Source organism: Heloderma suspectum, chromosome 14 (genome assembly GCF_057233095.1).
Source record: "Heloderma suspectum isolate Gila_16-S chromosome 14, 16-S_ref, whole genome shotgun sequence".
NCBI lineage: Eukaryota > Metazoa > Chordata > Lepidosauria > Squamata > Helodermatidae > Heloderma > Heloderma suspectum.
Window position 1 is genome coordinate 5,473,646 of NC_139471.1, and position 18,197 is coordinate 5,491,842.

Genomic DNA, 18,197 nt, shown 5'->3' on the forward strand with positions numbered 1-18,197 from the left:
ACTAGCCATTATGTGACTAGCGACATCCTCAATGAGAGCCATTTTGTGGTGGTGCCCATAGCCGTTTCTCAAATTCCCCAATGGGCCCATGGGCCCAAAGGTTGGGAGATCTCTGCTGCCAGGAGCCTCTGCTGCCAGGAGCCATGTGTGTTGGGGACTATGTAAAAGAAAACTGGAAGCCTGCAGCAAAAAGAATTGGCTCATTACTCCAAAGCAAATACGTGGAATTGCTTCAGGTCCCTTCTCCTGCATCTTCTTCACCTGCACTTCCCTCTTATTCCAGTTTCTCAATCCATTGCCTACTTTGTTCCCCTCCTCCTGATGCTTCTGGACACTTACTCGGCCCCATAGTTTTCTTACTTTCTGGAACCTTTTCCTCATCGGCACGACTGACCCATAAAGCTACTCTTTCCCCTACGGCACAAGGGCACAGCACCTCAGGCCTCGGGGCCAAACCCAGCCCTCCAGCTTTTCCCAGCTGGCCCCACCCCTTCTCCAGCCCCACCCCCTTTCCCCCGACTGCCAATCGTTTGGTGGTTTCCCAGCTGTTGTGCAGTTTTCCCCCCATTCTAAACAGGTCGAAATGCCTCTCCTAACACCCAATTACTGGCGGGAAGAGCTTTAAGCTAAATGGGTCGGCTTAACTTTAAGCTAAGTTTGGCCCCGCCCCTTTTGCCTTTGGTTCCACCCACTCCTGGAACGCAGCCCCCGAGAGCTTCTCCAAATCCAGCATCCCGTTTCCCAAGCAGAGGCCTATGGGAACCCCCCCACCCCCTAAGCAGGGCATGAACACAAGGGCAACCTCCCCCACTGATCCTCCCTAGCAGCTGGCACTCGGGCACACGCCGCTCCCAAACTTACCTTGCCCGCCTGCCCCTTCCATAATTGTGTGCTCCAAAAGCCCGTCCCCAACCTGGGGCCGTCCAAATGCGCTGGGGGGACGACTCCCACAAGTCGCCATGCTGGCTGAGGATTGTGGGAGTTGTAGCCTAAATAATCTGCAGAGCGCTCAATTGGGGAATGCTTCCCTCAACGCTTCTGCCCACGGGGGTAGGGGGGAGACGCCTGTTTTCTGTCTACCTTGCAGGTTTTTAGAAACACAGCTCACATCTGCCGCAGAGGCGATGGTGCTAATAGTTACTGGGGTGCCATCAGGCGCAGAGGCCCCGGTCTCCACTTCCAGAGTGCATTTCAGTGCAAATAAACGGGGACCTGAGCAATCCGCCTTCTGTACCGAACTAGCATTTCCTTTGAGTCAGTCATGGCAAACACAAAGGAGCAGGGGAGGAATTACTTCTGTGGTCAGTTTCTCATGGGGTCTGATCAGGCCTGGGAAAATCCCAGCTGCTCTGTCTATATGACCCAGCCATGAACTATTCCCTGATACTTCAGAACTTCAGTCTGTAGTATCTTTGCAACTAGATTCCATTGCAACTTTTTTCTAATTAAAGACAAGTGTAGTATTTTATTGACGATTTTTCTTTTAAAAAAGAAACATTTAAAATGTTGAAATCCAATTTTTAAAAATCCTTGATTTTTCTCCACCTGGAGTCCAACACATATGGAGGGCACCAGGCTGGAGAAGGTTGGTGTACCATCCCAGCAGTTTCCACCTTCAGTAGCGTAGCAGACCTTCTCTGGCTGACGAGGACTTGACGTCAGCCCTGGCCGAGGTCTTTGGCACAGCAGAAGATGCCAGTTCAGCCGCGCCTCCCTCTCCCCTGGCTCCAGTTAGCCAGAGCTCAGACGCAGAGATGTTCCACCTGCCCTCCCGAAACCCAACAGGACGCGGCTTCCTTCTCGTCCACGTCCCTGGTTTGAAAAGCCGGCACTGAAACCCGACGTCCCACCCTTTGGACCCTTCTCAGCCCAAGCCCCCAAAGAACTGTTTGGTCCAGAAGACGGAGATGATGAGAAGCAACGTCACTGTCAAGATGACAGCCATCAGGTAGGCGAAAATCCGGAGCTGCGGGTTGCGGGCACACTCCCGCAGCGGGCTGCGTCGCGGGAGGCTCATGGCTGGGCGAGCGGGCTCCTGGTGGCCCCCGATGGCGGGCTCCGTCTCCATGCCCAGGTCGAGGGTGTAGACCCGAGGCTGCCGCAGACAGTACCGGCTCTTCCGCTGCTCCTTGAGGCACAGCTGCCGCCCTTCCAGGATGACGCGGTTGGGCTCCAGGCGCAGCAGCTGCAGGACAGCGGCGTCGGTGGGCAGCTCAGTGACGGGCCGCTCAGGCGGCAGCACGGTGGGCTGGCGGCAGAGCGGGCACTGCAGTCGGTTCTGGGCGGGGGACACCAGGCTCAGGTGGGCCAGGCACTCGAGGCAGAAGGAGTGGCGGCAGTGCAGCAGCTTGGGCGTGCGGAAGGCGTTGTCGAAAGGGCTCCAGCACACCGGGCACTCGGACGCCGGGTCCAGCTTCTCAGCCATGCTGCGGGGGAGGGGGGCCAGGCTGGCGGGGGGCAGCTTTGCTACCTGGGGGGTGCGAGGAGCGGACAGAGGCTCTGTGAACGGCTGCCCTGCAACTCCCAGCATGCCCTGGCCAACATGGCCAGTAGCGCAGGGGTCAGTTTTCATAGAATCATAGGGTTGGAAGGGGCCTGCGAGACCATCAAGTCCTCCCCTGCTCAATGCAGGGAGCCTTGAAGGGCAGGCGATCATCCCGGCCGACCCAAGAAGAGCCCAAAACTCACAGGCAGCTGTGTTGATCCCGATCAACCAACCGGTGCTAGCAGTTTTCGTCTCCTGCAAGAGCAGGTTAAGGTCTGAATCGGTTAGGGTTGGACTTGATGGTCTCACAGGCCCCTTCCAACCCTGCCCTTCTGTGATTCTATGAATTGCCCAGCCAAGACCAGGATTCTCCCCAAATATTCCGCATTACAACCAGGGACAATCTATTGCTGCTGGGAGAATTCGTTTCCCTCCAGCGACTGTGAGGGCTGCAGCTGAGCTCAGAGGGAACAGGGAAGTCCGGGGGGGTAGGGGTGGCGGGGAGGCAGATGACATCAGTGTCTCTGCTCATTAAAAAAGTGCCGGGGCTCCATCCCTGTGAGCCCTGCCTCCATGACACCACTGCCGTTGGCCATACTGGCTGAGAATGATGGGAGTTGCATTCCGACGCAAGTGGAGGCCACCAGATTGGGGAAGGGAGTGTTGGAGCCTATAAAAAATGAAGCAAGGCAGAGACCTTTGCTCCAGAGAGCTCCCAACTTGCCATTTGAGACAAGAATGAAAACAGAAGCAGTACAAGAGGATAGCTCCCTGCCCCCAGGGAGCTTACAATCCATGACAGCCCAAGCTGGCACCCTCCATATGTTTTGGGACTGCAACTCTCAGCCAGCTGCCACTCCTGCCGCCTTAATCCAGCGCTTCTGGGTGGCCCCATGTGGGGAGAGTTGGATTATTATTTGACTCAGGGAGGCTGGGAACGTTTCTTACTGTCAGGCCGAAGCCCCGAAGCCTCCTGAACCAAACCCCTTGCGTTTTTCTGCCGCTGCATTTGCTCAGCGGCCTTTCCCATCCATGTGTCTCCCCTTCTCCTTTCTCATCCGCCCCCAGCAAGATGACGCTCGTAAGCCCTTTGAGAGCCATCATGATGTAGCGCTTGTAGTGTTGGACTGAGAGTCGAGGGACCAGGTTCTAGTCCTCTCATTCCCCCCCCCCCCCGCCCCAGCTATGAAGCTCACCAGATGACTTTAGGCCACTTGCTGGCTCTCAGCCTAACCTACCTCACAGGGTTGTTGTGAGGATAAAATGGAGAGGAGACCATATGAGCCATGGTAGGCTCCTTCAAGGGGGGCGGGGAAGGCAAGATATAAATGTAATAATAACATTAATTTGTGGGTCAGGTGGAGATCTGGCTTACAAAACTTTGTAAAGCGCCCTGCAAAAATGGTGGCTTTGTACTGATTAATATAATTATTATTTCATAATCTGTCTTCTCTTTATCATCACCATTATTACTATTCCTATTATTTGATACTATTATTATTGGCTTGTGGAATCAGGCCCACCAAACCAGGCACGTTGTTCAATCTTGGCATGATTCTGACATCAGGGCCTGTCTATAATTGCCTCAGTCCTTCCGCTCCTATTCTGCATTTTGCACACACACATGCCAAATAATAAGAATAATAGCTTACCATGAAAGCAGGAGGTGCAGGCGGCATGACCTCATCCCACCTGCGTTCCGGACAGAAGCATGGCTGCTTTGCACACCTGCAGGCAGGTGTATCACCAACTGTGCCGTCTGCTTCTCCATTTGCCCCCCCCCCCCTCGCCCCCAGTGTTTTCGTCTTAGGACAGCGGGCAAGTCCAGGGTTCGGCTGGCTCCGAGGGCTGTCCCAAGGTGGAGGATGGAGACAACGAAGAGAAAAAAGGTTCTTGGCTGGCACTACTGCGGCAAGGGTGTTCTCTCTCTCCCCCCTCCTGCCATTCTCGGGGGACTTTGCCCCTCGTGTAGGGCTCAGTTGTTCCACTCCTTGCGGCTGGGAGGCAGCTGTTGTTTACTGTCAGGAGAACGTGCCACCCGAAGAGGAAGGAGAGAACAGTGGAAGGCAGCGGGGCACGAGGAAGATGACAAAAGGCTCTCGTCTGAGCTTGACCTTCAGGCCGCCCCAACCCCAAGACATCTTGCTGCCCCAGGCAAATGGCAAAGTGGCAGGGATGTATGGAGTGTGAAATGTGTTCCCTCGAGTTTCACACATTGTCAGGCATCTTTTGTTCGGTCATCCCCTCATTGATAGAACCTAAACTTTTTTAACCAAGATTTTGTTCGGCATGCATTCATTAGTGAATGCGGATTAGCACTGATGCACTTTTGTGCGAATGCGCATTTCTGCACTTGCGGTAATGTGTGAATGCAAATTAGCAAAATCCCCCTCCCACCCCCGTGAAAAAATGGTCTGCAAGTCCATGTGGCTCGGAAAAAGCCGGTCCGCTGCAGAATCGCAGATCGGATTCGGAGAAATCCAAACTCGTATCCCTAAGCACCACCACCCCAATTCCACGTACAGAAACTGGCAGCTCAGTCTGATTTTGACTCTGGGGTTGGCACAGTGTCGTCCTGATGGCAGCAAACTAGCCTAGGCCGCACAGGGCAGGAAAGCTGGCCCCTACAGCCACTGAGACCTTCTGGTCCTGCCGTCATCAGAAGCAGATTTGGTGGGGACTTGGGCAGGGACCCCCTTGGCAGTTGCTCCAAGCCCTGGAACTCCCTGCTGAGGGAGGGTCACTTGGTCCCCTTCCTGTTGTCCTTCGGCCAGCAGGCAAAGACGTTTTTATTCAATCATATTTATTTTATCGCATTTATATCCCTTTTTTCCTCTTGCAAGGAACCCAAGGCAGCTTACATTATCCTCCTCCTCTCCATTTCATCCTCACAACAATAACCCTGTGAAGTAGGTTAGGCTGGGATTCTGTGACTGGCCCAGAGTCACCCAGTGAGTTTCCGTGGCCAAGTGGGGGACCAGAACCTGGATCTCCCGGCACCCAGCCCAACACTGTCTCCACTACACCACACTGGCTCTCATATCAGCTGGTCTATTGCTGAAGTGGTTTTTAATTGGTTGGTGCTGTTTATTCTTTCTGTTGTTTTGTTTTTAATTGTGTTTTTAATTTAATAGTTTTTCGGTTACATTTCAATTAAGAGTTTGTTTGTAATCTGGATTTTATGGTCAACCCCCTTGAGCGCTGTTCCTTGATGGAAAGGCAGGAGATAAATTTTAAATGAATACACGCAAGGCCTGTCCTCCAACACCTTGCCGCCCCAAACCAGTGTCTGCCACCTGTGGCTGTTGCCTCAGTCTGCCTCATGGTAGGGCCGGCCTTGCTGACCACCGCCCTGCCAGCAAGCTGTGGGGCTTGCAGAAGAGGGGGCCTTTTATCTAGCAAAGCTGGAGACGTCACTCAGCAGGCCTGTTATACACTCTCCATCACGCTGCGTAGTCTCTGTCCAACATTGTCTATTCCTGGGGGTCCCTAATGTGGTTCCCCTGAGCAACAATGTGCCACCGACACCTTCCTTGGTACCTGCAGGCTCCCTACCCCTCCCGTTTTTTACTTTATCTCTTAAGATGTTTTAATTGTTTTTTTTAATTGGGAGGCTAGCATGCTGCCAAGGGAATTGCCACCCTCCAGCACCATCTTTATTTTGGTTCAAAAGAGTGGTTTTGTGTTTTGGAGCTCAGACCCCCACCTTTGCCTTGGACTTCGGTTCTTGGACAGGTCACTTTTCTTTTAGCCTCACCAAGTGTTGCTTTCTGGGAAAATGGGCATTTTGTGACCAGCATTGCCCACCGTTTTGTGAGAGTGCCCATGACGTTCCCTTGAAATTCCAAATATGCCCAGCAATCCCAGCAGGGGGGAGCTGCTTTAACTGGGGAGGCCAAGAATTTAAACTGGAACTGCAGGTGCACCACCACTGAGCTATGGTCTAAAAATTAAAAACCCAGCACAATTCTGCTTTGAGAAAAGCTGGATTCTGCGATAACTGTTATGGTGCAAAAGCCCAGGATCACTGACTGTTTCTCAGCTGAGGAAGATGCCACTTAGATAAAGCCATGTTCTAGTCCTCTTTTACCCCTGCCCCCATTTCCCTCCCCTTTTTCTTCTCTCTCCCCGCTGCTGAATTGTAGGATATAAGACCTCCGGACAGGGAGGCGCCCCCTTGTCTTTCATGGAGCATCGACGGTGGCTACAAAGAATGTGGAAAACATCCAAAATCACACCGTGAGAAGAAGAGTCAAAGTGCCAATGTAAAAAAATGAATACGGGTTACTCCTCAGAGAAGCCCAACATGTTTTGGCCCTGTACTGTACAGGGCCAAACACGCTAGGCGACTCCAAGGGATAAAACTTTGTTTTTACATCCTGGGACTGTGTCTCTCCTTTCCACTGAGTGACAGGGGTGGGCAAGGGAAGTAGGCACAGCATTGCAACACACACACACCCCGCCCAATGCGCGCACACAGCACACAACGGGGGTTTGGACATCTTATTTAGCACCCTTTTTTGGTTTTTGAAATCTCAGAAGTTATGGCCCATGTGCTTCCCAGCATATGCTAACATCAATAAGGACTAGAACCCCCCCCCTTTTTTAGGAGATGCTCAGTTTTCCAAATACCACATCCAATGCCATAGATATGTGGAACTAGCCTGTGGGGAATCCGCATCTGCCCCCCAGGCTCTGCACCCTCCCCCCCCCCATTAGCTGCTGATCAAAGAGAAGAGTTAATCAGAGAGAAGAGCTTTCCCCCTGCTGATCTTTCTTCCCCATTGTGACACGTTGGAGGAGAAAGATCAGGACCTGACCTCTCTGCTCCTCAGCAGATCTAAGCCAGTGGAAGGGCCCCACTTTTCATCCCTATCAAAATTCCTGCCCAGCAGTAGGGGTGAAAATGCCCCCCACTCCTCAGCTCATCTGCATGGGTCAGCTGAGCAGGGAGGGAGCTGAGAAATACCAGATTCCCTGCTTCAGCCTTCCCCAAGCAGGTGCCCTTCAGATGTATTGGACTGCAGCTTCCATCATCCCCAGCATGGCTGGGGACAACAGGAGTTGTAGTCCAACACATCTTGGCAGCAGATTGGGGGATGTTGCTCCGCTTTCATAGAATCCACAGACAGACCCATCCATCTTGCTCCAGGCTTCGTTGCAGTCGCTTGGACTCCTGGGTCCCATGACCCCATGTCCCCAGAGCTGGTGGCTCCCTTCTTAGAACGGCCTTTGTAAGCAATGAGTTGGAAGATAAAGCCGGGACAGTTAGTGCAAACAAAAAGCCGACTGGTTTAAGGCCTCGATATATGACAATGCGTTCGTTATCTTGCAATGCACCCAAGGGCCAGATTTATTTCCTGGGAAGGCTCCCAAGCAGGAAACCATCCGAATCGTCCCATGCAGAAGGGTGGAGAGCATCGGCAGAGTGTTATCAGCAGCTGCCACCTTCTTAGTTACTGCAACACGTCTGCTACCTCAGCCCAGATTGCAGCCCGGGACTGGAGCCCTGGATTGCGCTCTGGTCGATCTCATCTCCCTGGAGACTTTTCGTAGAATCTGTGCAGCCTGCTCAGATTTATGAGCAGCTTCTGTGTCTGTTGCAAATTCCAGCATGTTGTAATGAAAGAGACTGGAACTTCTGCTGATTATTATTATTATTATTGTAAAACTTCAACAAAAGCAAAAAAGGAAAAAATGTGGCTTCATAGATTTGAATATATCAGTTTCAGTGCATACATAGGAAATGTGTATGATACAACAGACTTAAGGCCAAGATTACGTAACCACAAATCTGCGATACTTACCAAAAAAAATGGAGCGGCCTGTTGCAAGACATTTCAGCTCACCTACACATAGTCTCCCTGAAGTTGCTTTCAATAGAACAAACAAAAGACACTGACATGCTTGACAAAAGGGAAGCCTTCTGGATCTACAGACTCGGTACTTAGTCCAAAAGGCCTTAATCTAGAGAACAATTGGTAAGCTTTATTATGACATGCAGCTCTACCTCTCGTTCAAATCTTCACCAAGGTTGGCTGTAGAATCCCTGTCCAAATGTCTGGAGACGGTGAGTGGCTGGATGGGGAGGAATAAACTGAAGCTGAACCCTGACAAGACCGAGGTACTTTTGGTGGGAGACAAGAGGAGGTTGGGGAATGTTGACCTGGTGTTGAATGGGGTACGGTTACCCTTGAAAGACCAGGTCTGCAGCTTGGGGGTCATCTTAGACTCCCAGCTGTCCATGGAGGCTCAGGTGTCAGCTGTGAGCTGTACCAACTCCATCTGATACGGCGGCTGCACCCCTACCTTCCCGACCATCTGCTCCCATCAGTACTACATGCCCTGGTCTCCTCTCGTTTAGACTACTGTAATGCGCTCTATGTGGGGTTACCCTTGAAGACAGTTCGGAAGCTGCAGCTGGTACAGAACGCGGCAGCTCGCCTGATTAAAGGCAGCCACCAGCGAGATCACATCACTCCAGTGCTGAAGGAGCTGCACTGGCTACCAGTTGTTTTCTGGGCCAAATTCAAGGTGTTGGTTTTGACCTTTAAAACCCTATATGGCTCTGGCCCAGCCTATCTCAAGGAGCGCCTCCAGCAACACCAGATAGGCCGCTCAACAAGATCAGCCTCGGATGGCCTTCTCTCTGTCCCATCAGCCAGGACAGCTAGGCTGGTGAGGACGAGGGAGAGGGCCTTCTCTGTGGTGGCCCCCACTCTGTGGAACTCCCTCCCTAGGGAACTCCGCCATGCCCCCATTTTAATGAGCTTCTGCCGTGCATTAAAAACATGGTTGTTCAGGCAGGCATTTGGGGTGGGCTAGGGTAATTTTAGAAATGTGATGTTTTTAATGTTGAATTTTATTGTGTAAACTGTTTTTATTGTTGTACATCGCCCAGAGTGGCTGGGTGACCAGCCAGATGGCTGATTAATAAATTTAATAAATAAAAATAAATAAATTATACCACTCATTTTTTTTCTCTCCTTAGAAATTTTCATTTCCCAGCATTCCAAACTGCCACTCGTGGTATCCATTTAACAGCACAGCTGCTGACAAGGGCAGAAGCCAAAGCACTTAGCTCAAAATATATTATATAAAAAGAGGGTTCTAAGAGCTATAGATAAGCTCCAGCAAAAGCAACCCAAATAAGGATCCAAATAAGGATCCGTTCACAGGTGGCAACGATACACACCACCTGTTCAAATGTTGAAAGCACTGTTAGGCCCTCAGTCCACTGCATTATAGGAGGTGAGCGTTTACCCTTCCAGTGCTGCCATATCAGTCTTTTCGCTGTCAGAGTAGCACAGAGACTCCTTTTGCGCTGACCACATGCTGACTTCCAGGAAGCAGGTAGATAAAAGAGCATGGACAACAGTAAATATTAAAGAGTGTTCTAATAGTGAGCGTCGTGGGCCACTGGGGACAAGCACCTTGGGCTCCCAAGTAGGGGTGCTGGAGAAATTTGAGAGGGACTAAAATGAGCTCGGACTTCTAAGAATCTGACCTGCGGAATCCACTGTGAAGCGCCCCCCTCAGGCCACACAGAATCCGTGGGCTTTCGGATGATTTTTTTATGTTCCCAAAATTTATGCATATAAATTCGTAAGAAAATAGTGAGTTTCTGCTGAGGAAACATTGAATGGAACGGGGGACAATACGTTAAATGTTATGTACTAAGGTAAATTACGTAATTACTTAAGTAATTATTTACATATTTTTCTGCATGACAAAAAAAGAAATATTCGCATCCGCCCGTGAGTGGATGACAGAACAAAAGGCACCTGACAGTCTGCGAAACACAGACGGAGCACATTTTACACAGTTTGTACATCCCTACTCCCAAGTCCAGTGCTCTAACCACTACACCACGCTGGCTGTCACTGATTTTGAGGTATAGACAGTGCATATGGGCTTGGATTCAGATTTATGCTGGATCAACCGCACCGACAGAAGCGGACTTCTCCAGCCCCTTGGAAAGGCTACACGAGAGAGTCAGGAGAGCCTGCTGAATGGGGTGATGTGTGCGGGAGGGGGATCCCCAATAACTGGGCAGGGGACCATCCGCAAGAAGAGTCCCTCTTCTTGCAAAAGACAAATCCTGGATCCAACCCATTGTGATGGGAGCAGGGAGCGAAGAATTGTCAGCAGGTCAGAAGGAAAGGAAATGCAGAAAGTACTGATAGCGACAATCACATTATTATCAGCAACACCACACGGTGAATGCCCGTTAATAATGCGATTGTCATTTCCTGCACTTAATTTCCTTCTGACATCACTGTTTCCAGTTCTTCCCCCAGACAGGCACACACGCTGCATATGAACCCGAAACCTTCAGTCAATCTCCATGCATCCAATGAAGTGGACTATAGTCTGCGAAAGCTGATGCCAGAATAAATGTGTTAATCTTGATAGTGCCACAAGACTCTGTTGTGGTGGTGGTGGTGGTTATTATTGCATTTATATCCCATCTTTCTTCCAAGGAGCCCAAGGCAGCTTACATGGCCCTCCTCCTCTCCACTTTATCCTCACTACAACCCTGTGAGGTAGGTGAGGCTGAGAGTCAGGGACTGGCCCAAAGTCACCCAGGGAGCTTCATGGCTGAGTGGGCCTTGAACCTGGGTCTCCCCAGTCCAATACTCTAACCACTACACCACACTATATATCCTTCATCAATTTGTCTAACCCTGTGAAAAGAGCAGAATAATCTCTGTGTTGCATCAGACCAAGGATCCAGCCCAGCATTCTGCTTCTGATAGTGGTTGGACAGATGCATCTGGGAAGCTCACAATCAGGGCAGGAACTAGAACTAACGGGTGGAGGTTGCAAGAAGGCAGATGTTGGCTAAACATTAGGAGAAACTCCCTAATGTTGAGAGCTGTTCCTAATGGTGAGAGCTCGGGAGGCAGTGGGCTCTCCTTTAATTATTTACTTACCAACAATACATCTATACTGCTTAATCTCTAAGCACTTTACATAGAAATATTGAAAAATCACATTTAAAATCCAGTATTAAAAACAATTTCAGCTATAAAAACCAAAATAAAAATACAAGGAACAGTAAGCATATGATAGGTTTTCCATCAAGTGAAGATTAATACGTGGATTCACTGATGGTTTATGAGAAGAACCCTCCATTCCCACTAGATCACCTGTCCCCAACTTCCAGACATGTTGGACTACAACTGCCATCAACCTCAACCAATTCTGCCCATGGCTGGGGGACGATGGGAGTTACAGGCAACAAACCCGGACAGCGCTGGCTTGGGGAAGGCTCCGCTAGATGCTGCCCATGGGATCAGTGCTGGAGAAGTTACAGGGCAAAGCTTTCCATCGCAATTTCACATGCATAGGTGCTTATGCGATGACTTGGAAAAGAAGCCATAAACTAGTGGCATATGTTTTGTCGGAGTGGATAGTAACAACCCCTTTATATGTCCCTCTGTCAGTGCTGCCGGTGTTGCTCCCACACCTGTCTGGTCCACATAAAGCAGGGAAGGGCAACTTCTGACCCACAAATGTTTTGGCCTACAGCTCCCGAGAGAGGAGAGCTTTGGCTATTGGGCGGTATAGAAATGAAATAAATAAATAAAATAAACTCCCATGATCCCTCAGTATTGGCTATGCTGGCTACGGCTGATGGGAGTTGCAGGCCAAAACAGGGCCACAAGTTGCCCACTCCTAACACAGATAAAGGTCTCCTCCCATGCAGTTTTAGGGGCTATGATACCCTCATGCACACATATACGCATCTAACTGAAGAGCTATCCATTTAAAAAAGAAAGAAAGAAAACCCCTTAATCTGACTGTACCCATAACTCGATATTACCATACACTTTTGTTATCATGTCCCTGGATAGTTCCTGAGAAAATTGTTTCGAAAGGAAGTGTATACATTCTTAATATAATAAAAATAAAGAGAGGTCGGAAATCAGGACGGGGTTTCCTAACTAGTGATAGCAAGAGGTCCCCTTCCCTTGTCTCCGATCTCTGCTGAATCTCCAAACTCTCTGCATAACAAAAAAAAGCTGAGAAAATTAAAGAGACAAACATGGATTTATGTGCAAGTTTGCAAAAGTGCAGCCCTCTGGCTCTACCTGATGTGGCCCTCAGGGCCAAAAAGGTTGAGCACCCCTGCATTTTCTTCTGAAAGCATCGGTGTACAAGATGTGCGCTCCTTAACAAGCAAAACCACCTTCCAAACACTGTTCAGACTTTACCAAGAAGACCAGTATACTCCTGTTAGAGGTCATCAATGTCTCTGGTACCCTCTTGGCAAAGCGGACAGCGCTCAGAATCTCAGACACCAATGCAGGAGGCGAGATGTGGAAGAGGAAGTCTTCCCGGGCTCGCTCCGCGCCAGTCAGCAGCAGGTCAAGACTGACGGCAGTAGCTGACCGTTTGCCAGCTACAGTGCCCCGCAAGGACACCATCAGGCCGGACGGGACTAGGTTTCGCCCCACGTAAATCTTGGCAGCAGAAAGATCACGGGTCCTGTCCTCTTGCAGGCTCATCCAAGAATGCCAGACACCACTGCGCTCCGGAAACTGAACCCACACGGCCCGTTCCTGGGCCAGGAACGAAAGAGAGGCTTTCATGAGGCACAGAAGCGTACCCCTCGCTTCTCCAAACCCAGCCGCAGCCAAGATGCCAGACACGTCAGGATGAGGCCCTCCAAACTGGCCACACGCATATTGCTGGAGAGTCTGCCATACTGCTTCTGGCTGGTTTGGGAAAAGGAGGTGAAGGGGTCCGAGGCCACTTTCCAGCACACAAGCTGGGTTGGGACTCAAGCCCCTGCATCCATCCAAACGAAAGCGGCAGTTATCGTGATGTAGCAGGAGCAGAGACACCAAGACGAAGACAAGGGTCAAAAAGGCGGCGAGGAAAACAGAAGGGGGGCAGTCAGAATCGCACGGCTCCGGAGATTCCGAGGATGCAGAAGGAGCTGTATTTTCTCCGGCCTTGGCCTCCTCCCGCTTCCAGGATTCTGGAAGGTTCCTGCAGTCCACGTAACTCTCCTCAACTTTCCTCATTCCTCGTGTATCTCGGTCTTCTAGCACAGGGAGGAAGGAAAACATCGTCATCATCATGATCAAAAGCAGAAGCTTCAGGGTGGACCTGGGGTATGAATGAGATGGTAGAGTCCTGAAATGGCAGCATGGGCTGTACCACTTCAGACCACAGCAGGCAGAGGATCTCATTCTGGAATGCTCCCAATAATGATAATAGGGGATGTGTGTCTGTCTGCCAATGCCATAGCGTCAAGACTGTGAAACCTAGACACCTGACATGCATACTAAGGGGACCACCGGGCTGTGGGCCTTGGTGAGACTTGGCTTTTAAAATGCATGACTTAATCTAAATGTGTCCACGCGTTTGCAGCCTGTGTCACTATCTTCTGTCACTAGGTGGCAGGATCCCCTAACAAGTGCATTGTCACTGCAGCCAAATCCGCAGCGGGGAGTATTCCAAGGGGCAGAGCTATATGGCAGCCCCCTCTCGCGGGAACAACGTGGCCAGACCCCTCCTACAGGAGCTATAGGGGTGTACGGTGGCCAGGGACATGCCTAGGGGTGCCAGCGGGCGTGCCGCTCAGCTGGGGTAGGCACAATGTACCAAACTCTGACAGCTGAGTAGTTTGATAAGGTGAAGCCAAGAAACCAACGTAAAGGCTATCCCAGGCTGTGTGAAGCTGGGTGCGTCGGTTAGTGTATAATCGATAAAACTCCCTGCAAGCAGAAAAACAACCCAGCAATTAATGGGCTGGGCCAGAAACTTTCTCCCTGAAGCACTAGCTTTCCATTTGCAGGGTTTGGGTTTTTTTTTTAATGGGGGAGCATTCAAAAAAGGTACACCCCAGCAGCTGCAATCTGAAGTGATACAGCCCCCCCCACACACACACACACACACAACTTTTATGCCTTTCAGACTCTAGCATCCTCGTTCTGCTGCATGTATAGACTCTGCCCAAGCTTCAACGCCTGCAAGTTTATCACTTCAGGCCCAGACAGGAAACAACGGCTGACTTGCAGGTGTGAACAGATCACTAAAGACACGACACCACAGATTTGCCCCCCAAGACGGTGGTGTGTTTTGCAGGGGAATTTAGTCCACACATTCAGCTCCAAGAGGGCAAGTGTCTTGAGCGATCACGGAGAGTTCACACATGTCTGAACCAGCCCGGAGACGCACTGTCCCTCACACCCTTCTGCCAGCTTTTACCCTGATGCCAAAGCAGGTCTAGCCAGAGCCGTGGGTTCTATGGATGCCCGGGGGGGGGGGAGCATCCAAGCAAAAGAATTAGTGGAGCTGGGGGCTCCGATGGCAGTGGGGCAGTGAATCTGCTCTGGGTTTCAGTCAGAACTCTAAAGGAGCTCTCCATGATGCTTCGCAGTTGGGTAGCTCCTTTAGAGTTCTGGCTGGTCCTGACTGAAACCCAGAAGGGATTCACCGCCCCACTAACATCGGAGCCACCAGACTCCACTGGTTTGTGCAATCACGATGAAAATGCTGCAGCAATGCGTGAAAGGAGTTGTCAGACCCACTGATAAAAATTCTGTTTTGCGCTTCCCGAGCAAGCAGCTCAGGCATTTGAAAACCAATCTTTCCTATGGTCAAGTTTTACGTTTAAAAAGAAACAGCTCCTTTGACTGCACGTATCACACACCTGCAGTTCTTTTCACCAAGGAAGTGATACAAAGGGTTTTTCCAAAACATGCCATCTCTTTGTCTAGGTCTGCCTAGAGCCAATAGGATTAGTAGTCTCTGTCCGATTCCCGAATGAAGGCCAGGACCGACAGATTGTTTGGGTCTCTGGAACTGAACCATCTTTCCCAGAGAAAAAAGAAGGGTCAACAGCTAGAGGAGTTCCACATCCTTGGCTTCCAAATAGCAGATGCTTCCAGATCTGCTTATGGGCTTCCTGGAAGAACCCACCCGCCAGCTGTTGGGGCTGATCCAGCAGAGACCCTCTTATGTTCCCATTTTTATTTATGTTATTATTTTATTTATGTTATTATTATATTTATATCCCGCCTTTTTCCTCTTGCGAGAAGTCCAAGGCCGCTTCCATGGTCGTCCTCCTCTCCCTTTCATCCTCACAACAACCCCGTGAGGTAGGTTAGGCGCCCAAAGTCACCCAGTGAGCTTCATGGCCAAATGCGGACCAGAACCCAGGTCTCCAGAGTCCCCAAACCCCTTTACATACGAACATATAAACAAACCGGACAGACAGAGACACACATATATCTAAAACAACCTTTCTGGCCAAAAATGGCACTTAAAACATCTTAACGATGATAAAATACATTAAAACAAAATCTTAATTAAAACATAGCATAAGAGCAAATGAGTTAAAAACACAAGCAAAAACACAAGCAAAAAAATAAAGGAACAGCATCCATTGATTCAACCTCCCTTCAGCAACAGACCAGGTTATACGGCAAAGGTGGGCCTGAATAATTTTTTTTATTATTATTATTAAACTTCTATCCCATCTTTTTCCCTCTTGCAAAGAACCCAAGGCGGCTTACATGGTTGTCCTCCTCCTCTTCCTCCTCGTCTCCATTTCATCCTCACAACAACTACCCTGTGAGGTAGGTGAGGCTGAGAGTCAGTGACTGGCCCAAAGTCACCCAGTGACCTTCATGGCCGAGTGCGGACCAGAACCAGGGTCTCCTGAGTCCCAACACTCTAACCACTACACCATGCTGCCTTTCTATTAAAAGGGGATTAGAGAAATTAATGCAAAACAGCCCTCTAACAATGGTTATATGCGTCGGTGTAAAAGCCATCCGTGTTCATGTCTATCACCACATCTTCTGGCAGCATGTTCTACAGGTTCATTATGCATCATGTAAAAACACTTCCTTCTGTGCAGGGCCGGCGCCAAGGGTAGGCATGGTTGGGCATGTGCCGAGGGCCTACCCCACGGCAGGGGCCCAGTGACAAGAGCCTCCCTGCAGCTGCTCGTCCTCTTCCCCATTGCAACCTGCTTGTTCCCCTGCCTCTTGCTCCAGCCCAGACAAGAGTGGTGGAGAGAAGGAGGAGCAGAAGATGCCATGGCCTCCTTGCTCCCTTGCTGGGGCATTCTGGGCGTTGTAGTGCAACACATCTGGAGAGCACCAGATAAAACAGTTATCACTGCACCTTGTGCATAATGGGGTTCATTATGCGTCACGCGAAGCGTAATGAACCATAAGTTGATCATGCGTTATGTGAGTAGCCACTTCCTTCTGTGTGATCCAAATTGCCGGCGACCCCCAGAAATGCGCAAACCCTCCCACGGTTACTTACTTTCAGCTCGGAGGATGGACATTTTCCTGGGACTGTCCCGGGAAGGAAGACTCCACGCAAAGCCCTGTTTCCGAGCGCTCCTCCCTTACATCCGGCACCTTGAAAGCAGGGAGGGAGGGGAAGAGAGAAAGTGACCGGGTCAGATTCCAAAATGGGGTAACCCACAGTAGTCTCTTGCGGCAGAAACAGCCAAAAGCCCTGGAGCCTCTCCCAAACGGATGCCCTCCTGATGGGTTGAACTACAACTCCCATTGCCCAGCCAGCTGTCTGGGGAAGCTGGGATATGTAGTTCAACCCACTGGGAAGGCCCCAAGTGGAGGAAGGATGTACTGTGAGGCCTTAGGCAAGCCACCCCCTCTAAGCCTCAGTCCTTGAACCTATGATACAGGTGATAATAATACTGATTTACCTTGCAGAGTTGTTGTCAGGAATACATCTAGATAACAGACGTGAAGCACCGTGAACACTTGGAAGTGCTACATGAATATTAAGTACTGTTCTATGAAACTGCACAAGGGGGGGACTATTTTGGAAACCTTTTGCATGCTTTTTGTTTCCATCTGCTAGCACTGCAGGGAGAGGGCTGGCCAACAGCCTTGCACCTTTACGTGCTAATCTTCTTCTTGCAGGGATGTTTTTTTTAAAACTTGACAGAGCATTCAGAAATGCTGTCTGAATCAGTAAAATCCACTCTGCCTGCTGAATGCTACCATCTTTCTCTACTGCATGCGCAGACCAAGCCTGAAGAAATAGTCACTTGGCCTTAAAGTTATCTTTAGAAATTTTTTTAGAAAGAACTGGAAGAGCTGGAAATTCTGTGGAGCAGTCTTTGTTTTTCGCTCAAACTTGCCTTATGCTATTTTCCTATCTTCACCCTTACCCTGGACTCAATCTGCTCCACCCAGCATCTTTAGTTTATTGATCTTTACAGACGAAATGGTGCCTCCTTTTAATCTTTCTCTATAAACACTGCCAAGCCAGGATTTTATAAGAGCTCACAAAACCCCTTGGGTTGGATCTGGGATCCGTCTTCCGTGGACAGAAGGGCTCTGCTTACAAAAGGTGCTGCTGCCTGAATTTTGGGGATCCCTCCTGCACCACAGCTTCCCCCATTCAGCAGGGCCTTACACCCGCCCACCTGTGTAGCATTTTATGGGGGCTAGAAGGGGCAGCACAGTTACACGCACCTAGATTTGGATCCAATCCCTTTTGTTTCTGAATGCCGAGAAAGCGATTTCAACTGCATGACTTTGGGACAGTCCCTCTTTCTCAGTCTAACCTACCTCACAGGGTTGTTGCGAGGATGAAATCGGAGATGGGGAGAATTGTGTACTCTTTGGAGGAAGGGTAGGATATACAGATGGAACAAAAAGAATAAATAAATCCCGTATGAAATTCAACAGCTGAAGCTAAA

General features: G+C 50.1%; 2 protein-coding genes across 2 annotated transcripts; both read right to left on the minus strand.

Annotated features, from left to right (window-relative positions):
• Positions 1-1,441: 1,441 nt before the first annotated feature.
• On the minus strand, positions 1,442-4,422 carry RNF183 (ring finger protein 183). Its single transcript, XM_084820893.1, has 2 exons — positions 4,138-4,422; positions 1,442-2,470 (listed from the first exon to the last, which is right to left on the minus strand). The coding sequence occupies exons 1-2, from the start codon at positions 4,162-4,164 to the stop codon at positions 1,865-1,867; spliced, it is 633 nt and encodes a 210-aa protein (XP_084677019.1). The 5' UTR covers positions 4,165-4,422; the 3' UTR covers positions 1,442-1,864.
• Positions 4,423-10,145: 5,723 nt separating this feature from the next.
• LOC146335604 (uncharacterized) lies at positions 10,146-16,881 on the minus strand. The gene is made up of 2 exons (XM_084820889.1): positions 16,784-16,881; positions 10,146-13,541 (listed from the first exon to the last, which is right to left on the minus strand). The coding sequence occupies exons 1-2, from the start codon at positions 16,803-16,805 to the stop codon at positions 12,664-12,666; spliced, it is 900 nt and encodes a 299-aa protein (XP_084677015.1). The 5' UTR covers positions 16,806-16,881; the 3' UTR covers positions 10,146-12,663.
• Positions 16,882-18,197: the final 1,316 nt, after the last annotated feature.

Coding starts and splice junctions, on each gene's coding strand:
- RNF183 (XM_084820893.1), bottom strand. CDS start 4,164: ATGCCGCCTGCACCTCCTGCTTTCATG. Junction 2,471..4,137: donor CTGCACCTCCTGCTTTCATG/GTAAGCTATTAT, acceptor CGCACCCCCCAG/GTAGCAAAGCTGCCCCCCGC.
- LOC146335604 (XM_084820889.1), bottom strand. CDS start 16,805: ATGTCCATCCTCCGAGCTGAAA. Junction 13,542..16,783: donor GTCCATCCTCCGAGCTGAAA/GTAAGTAACCGT, acceptor TCCCTGTGCTAG/AAGACCGAGATACACGAGGA.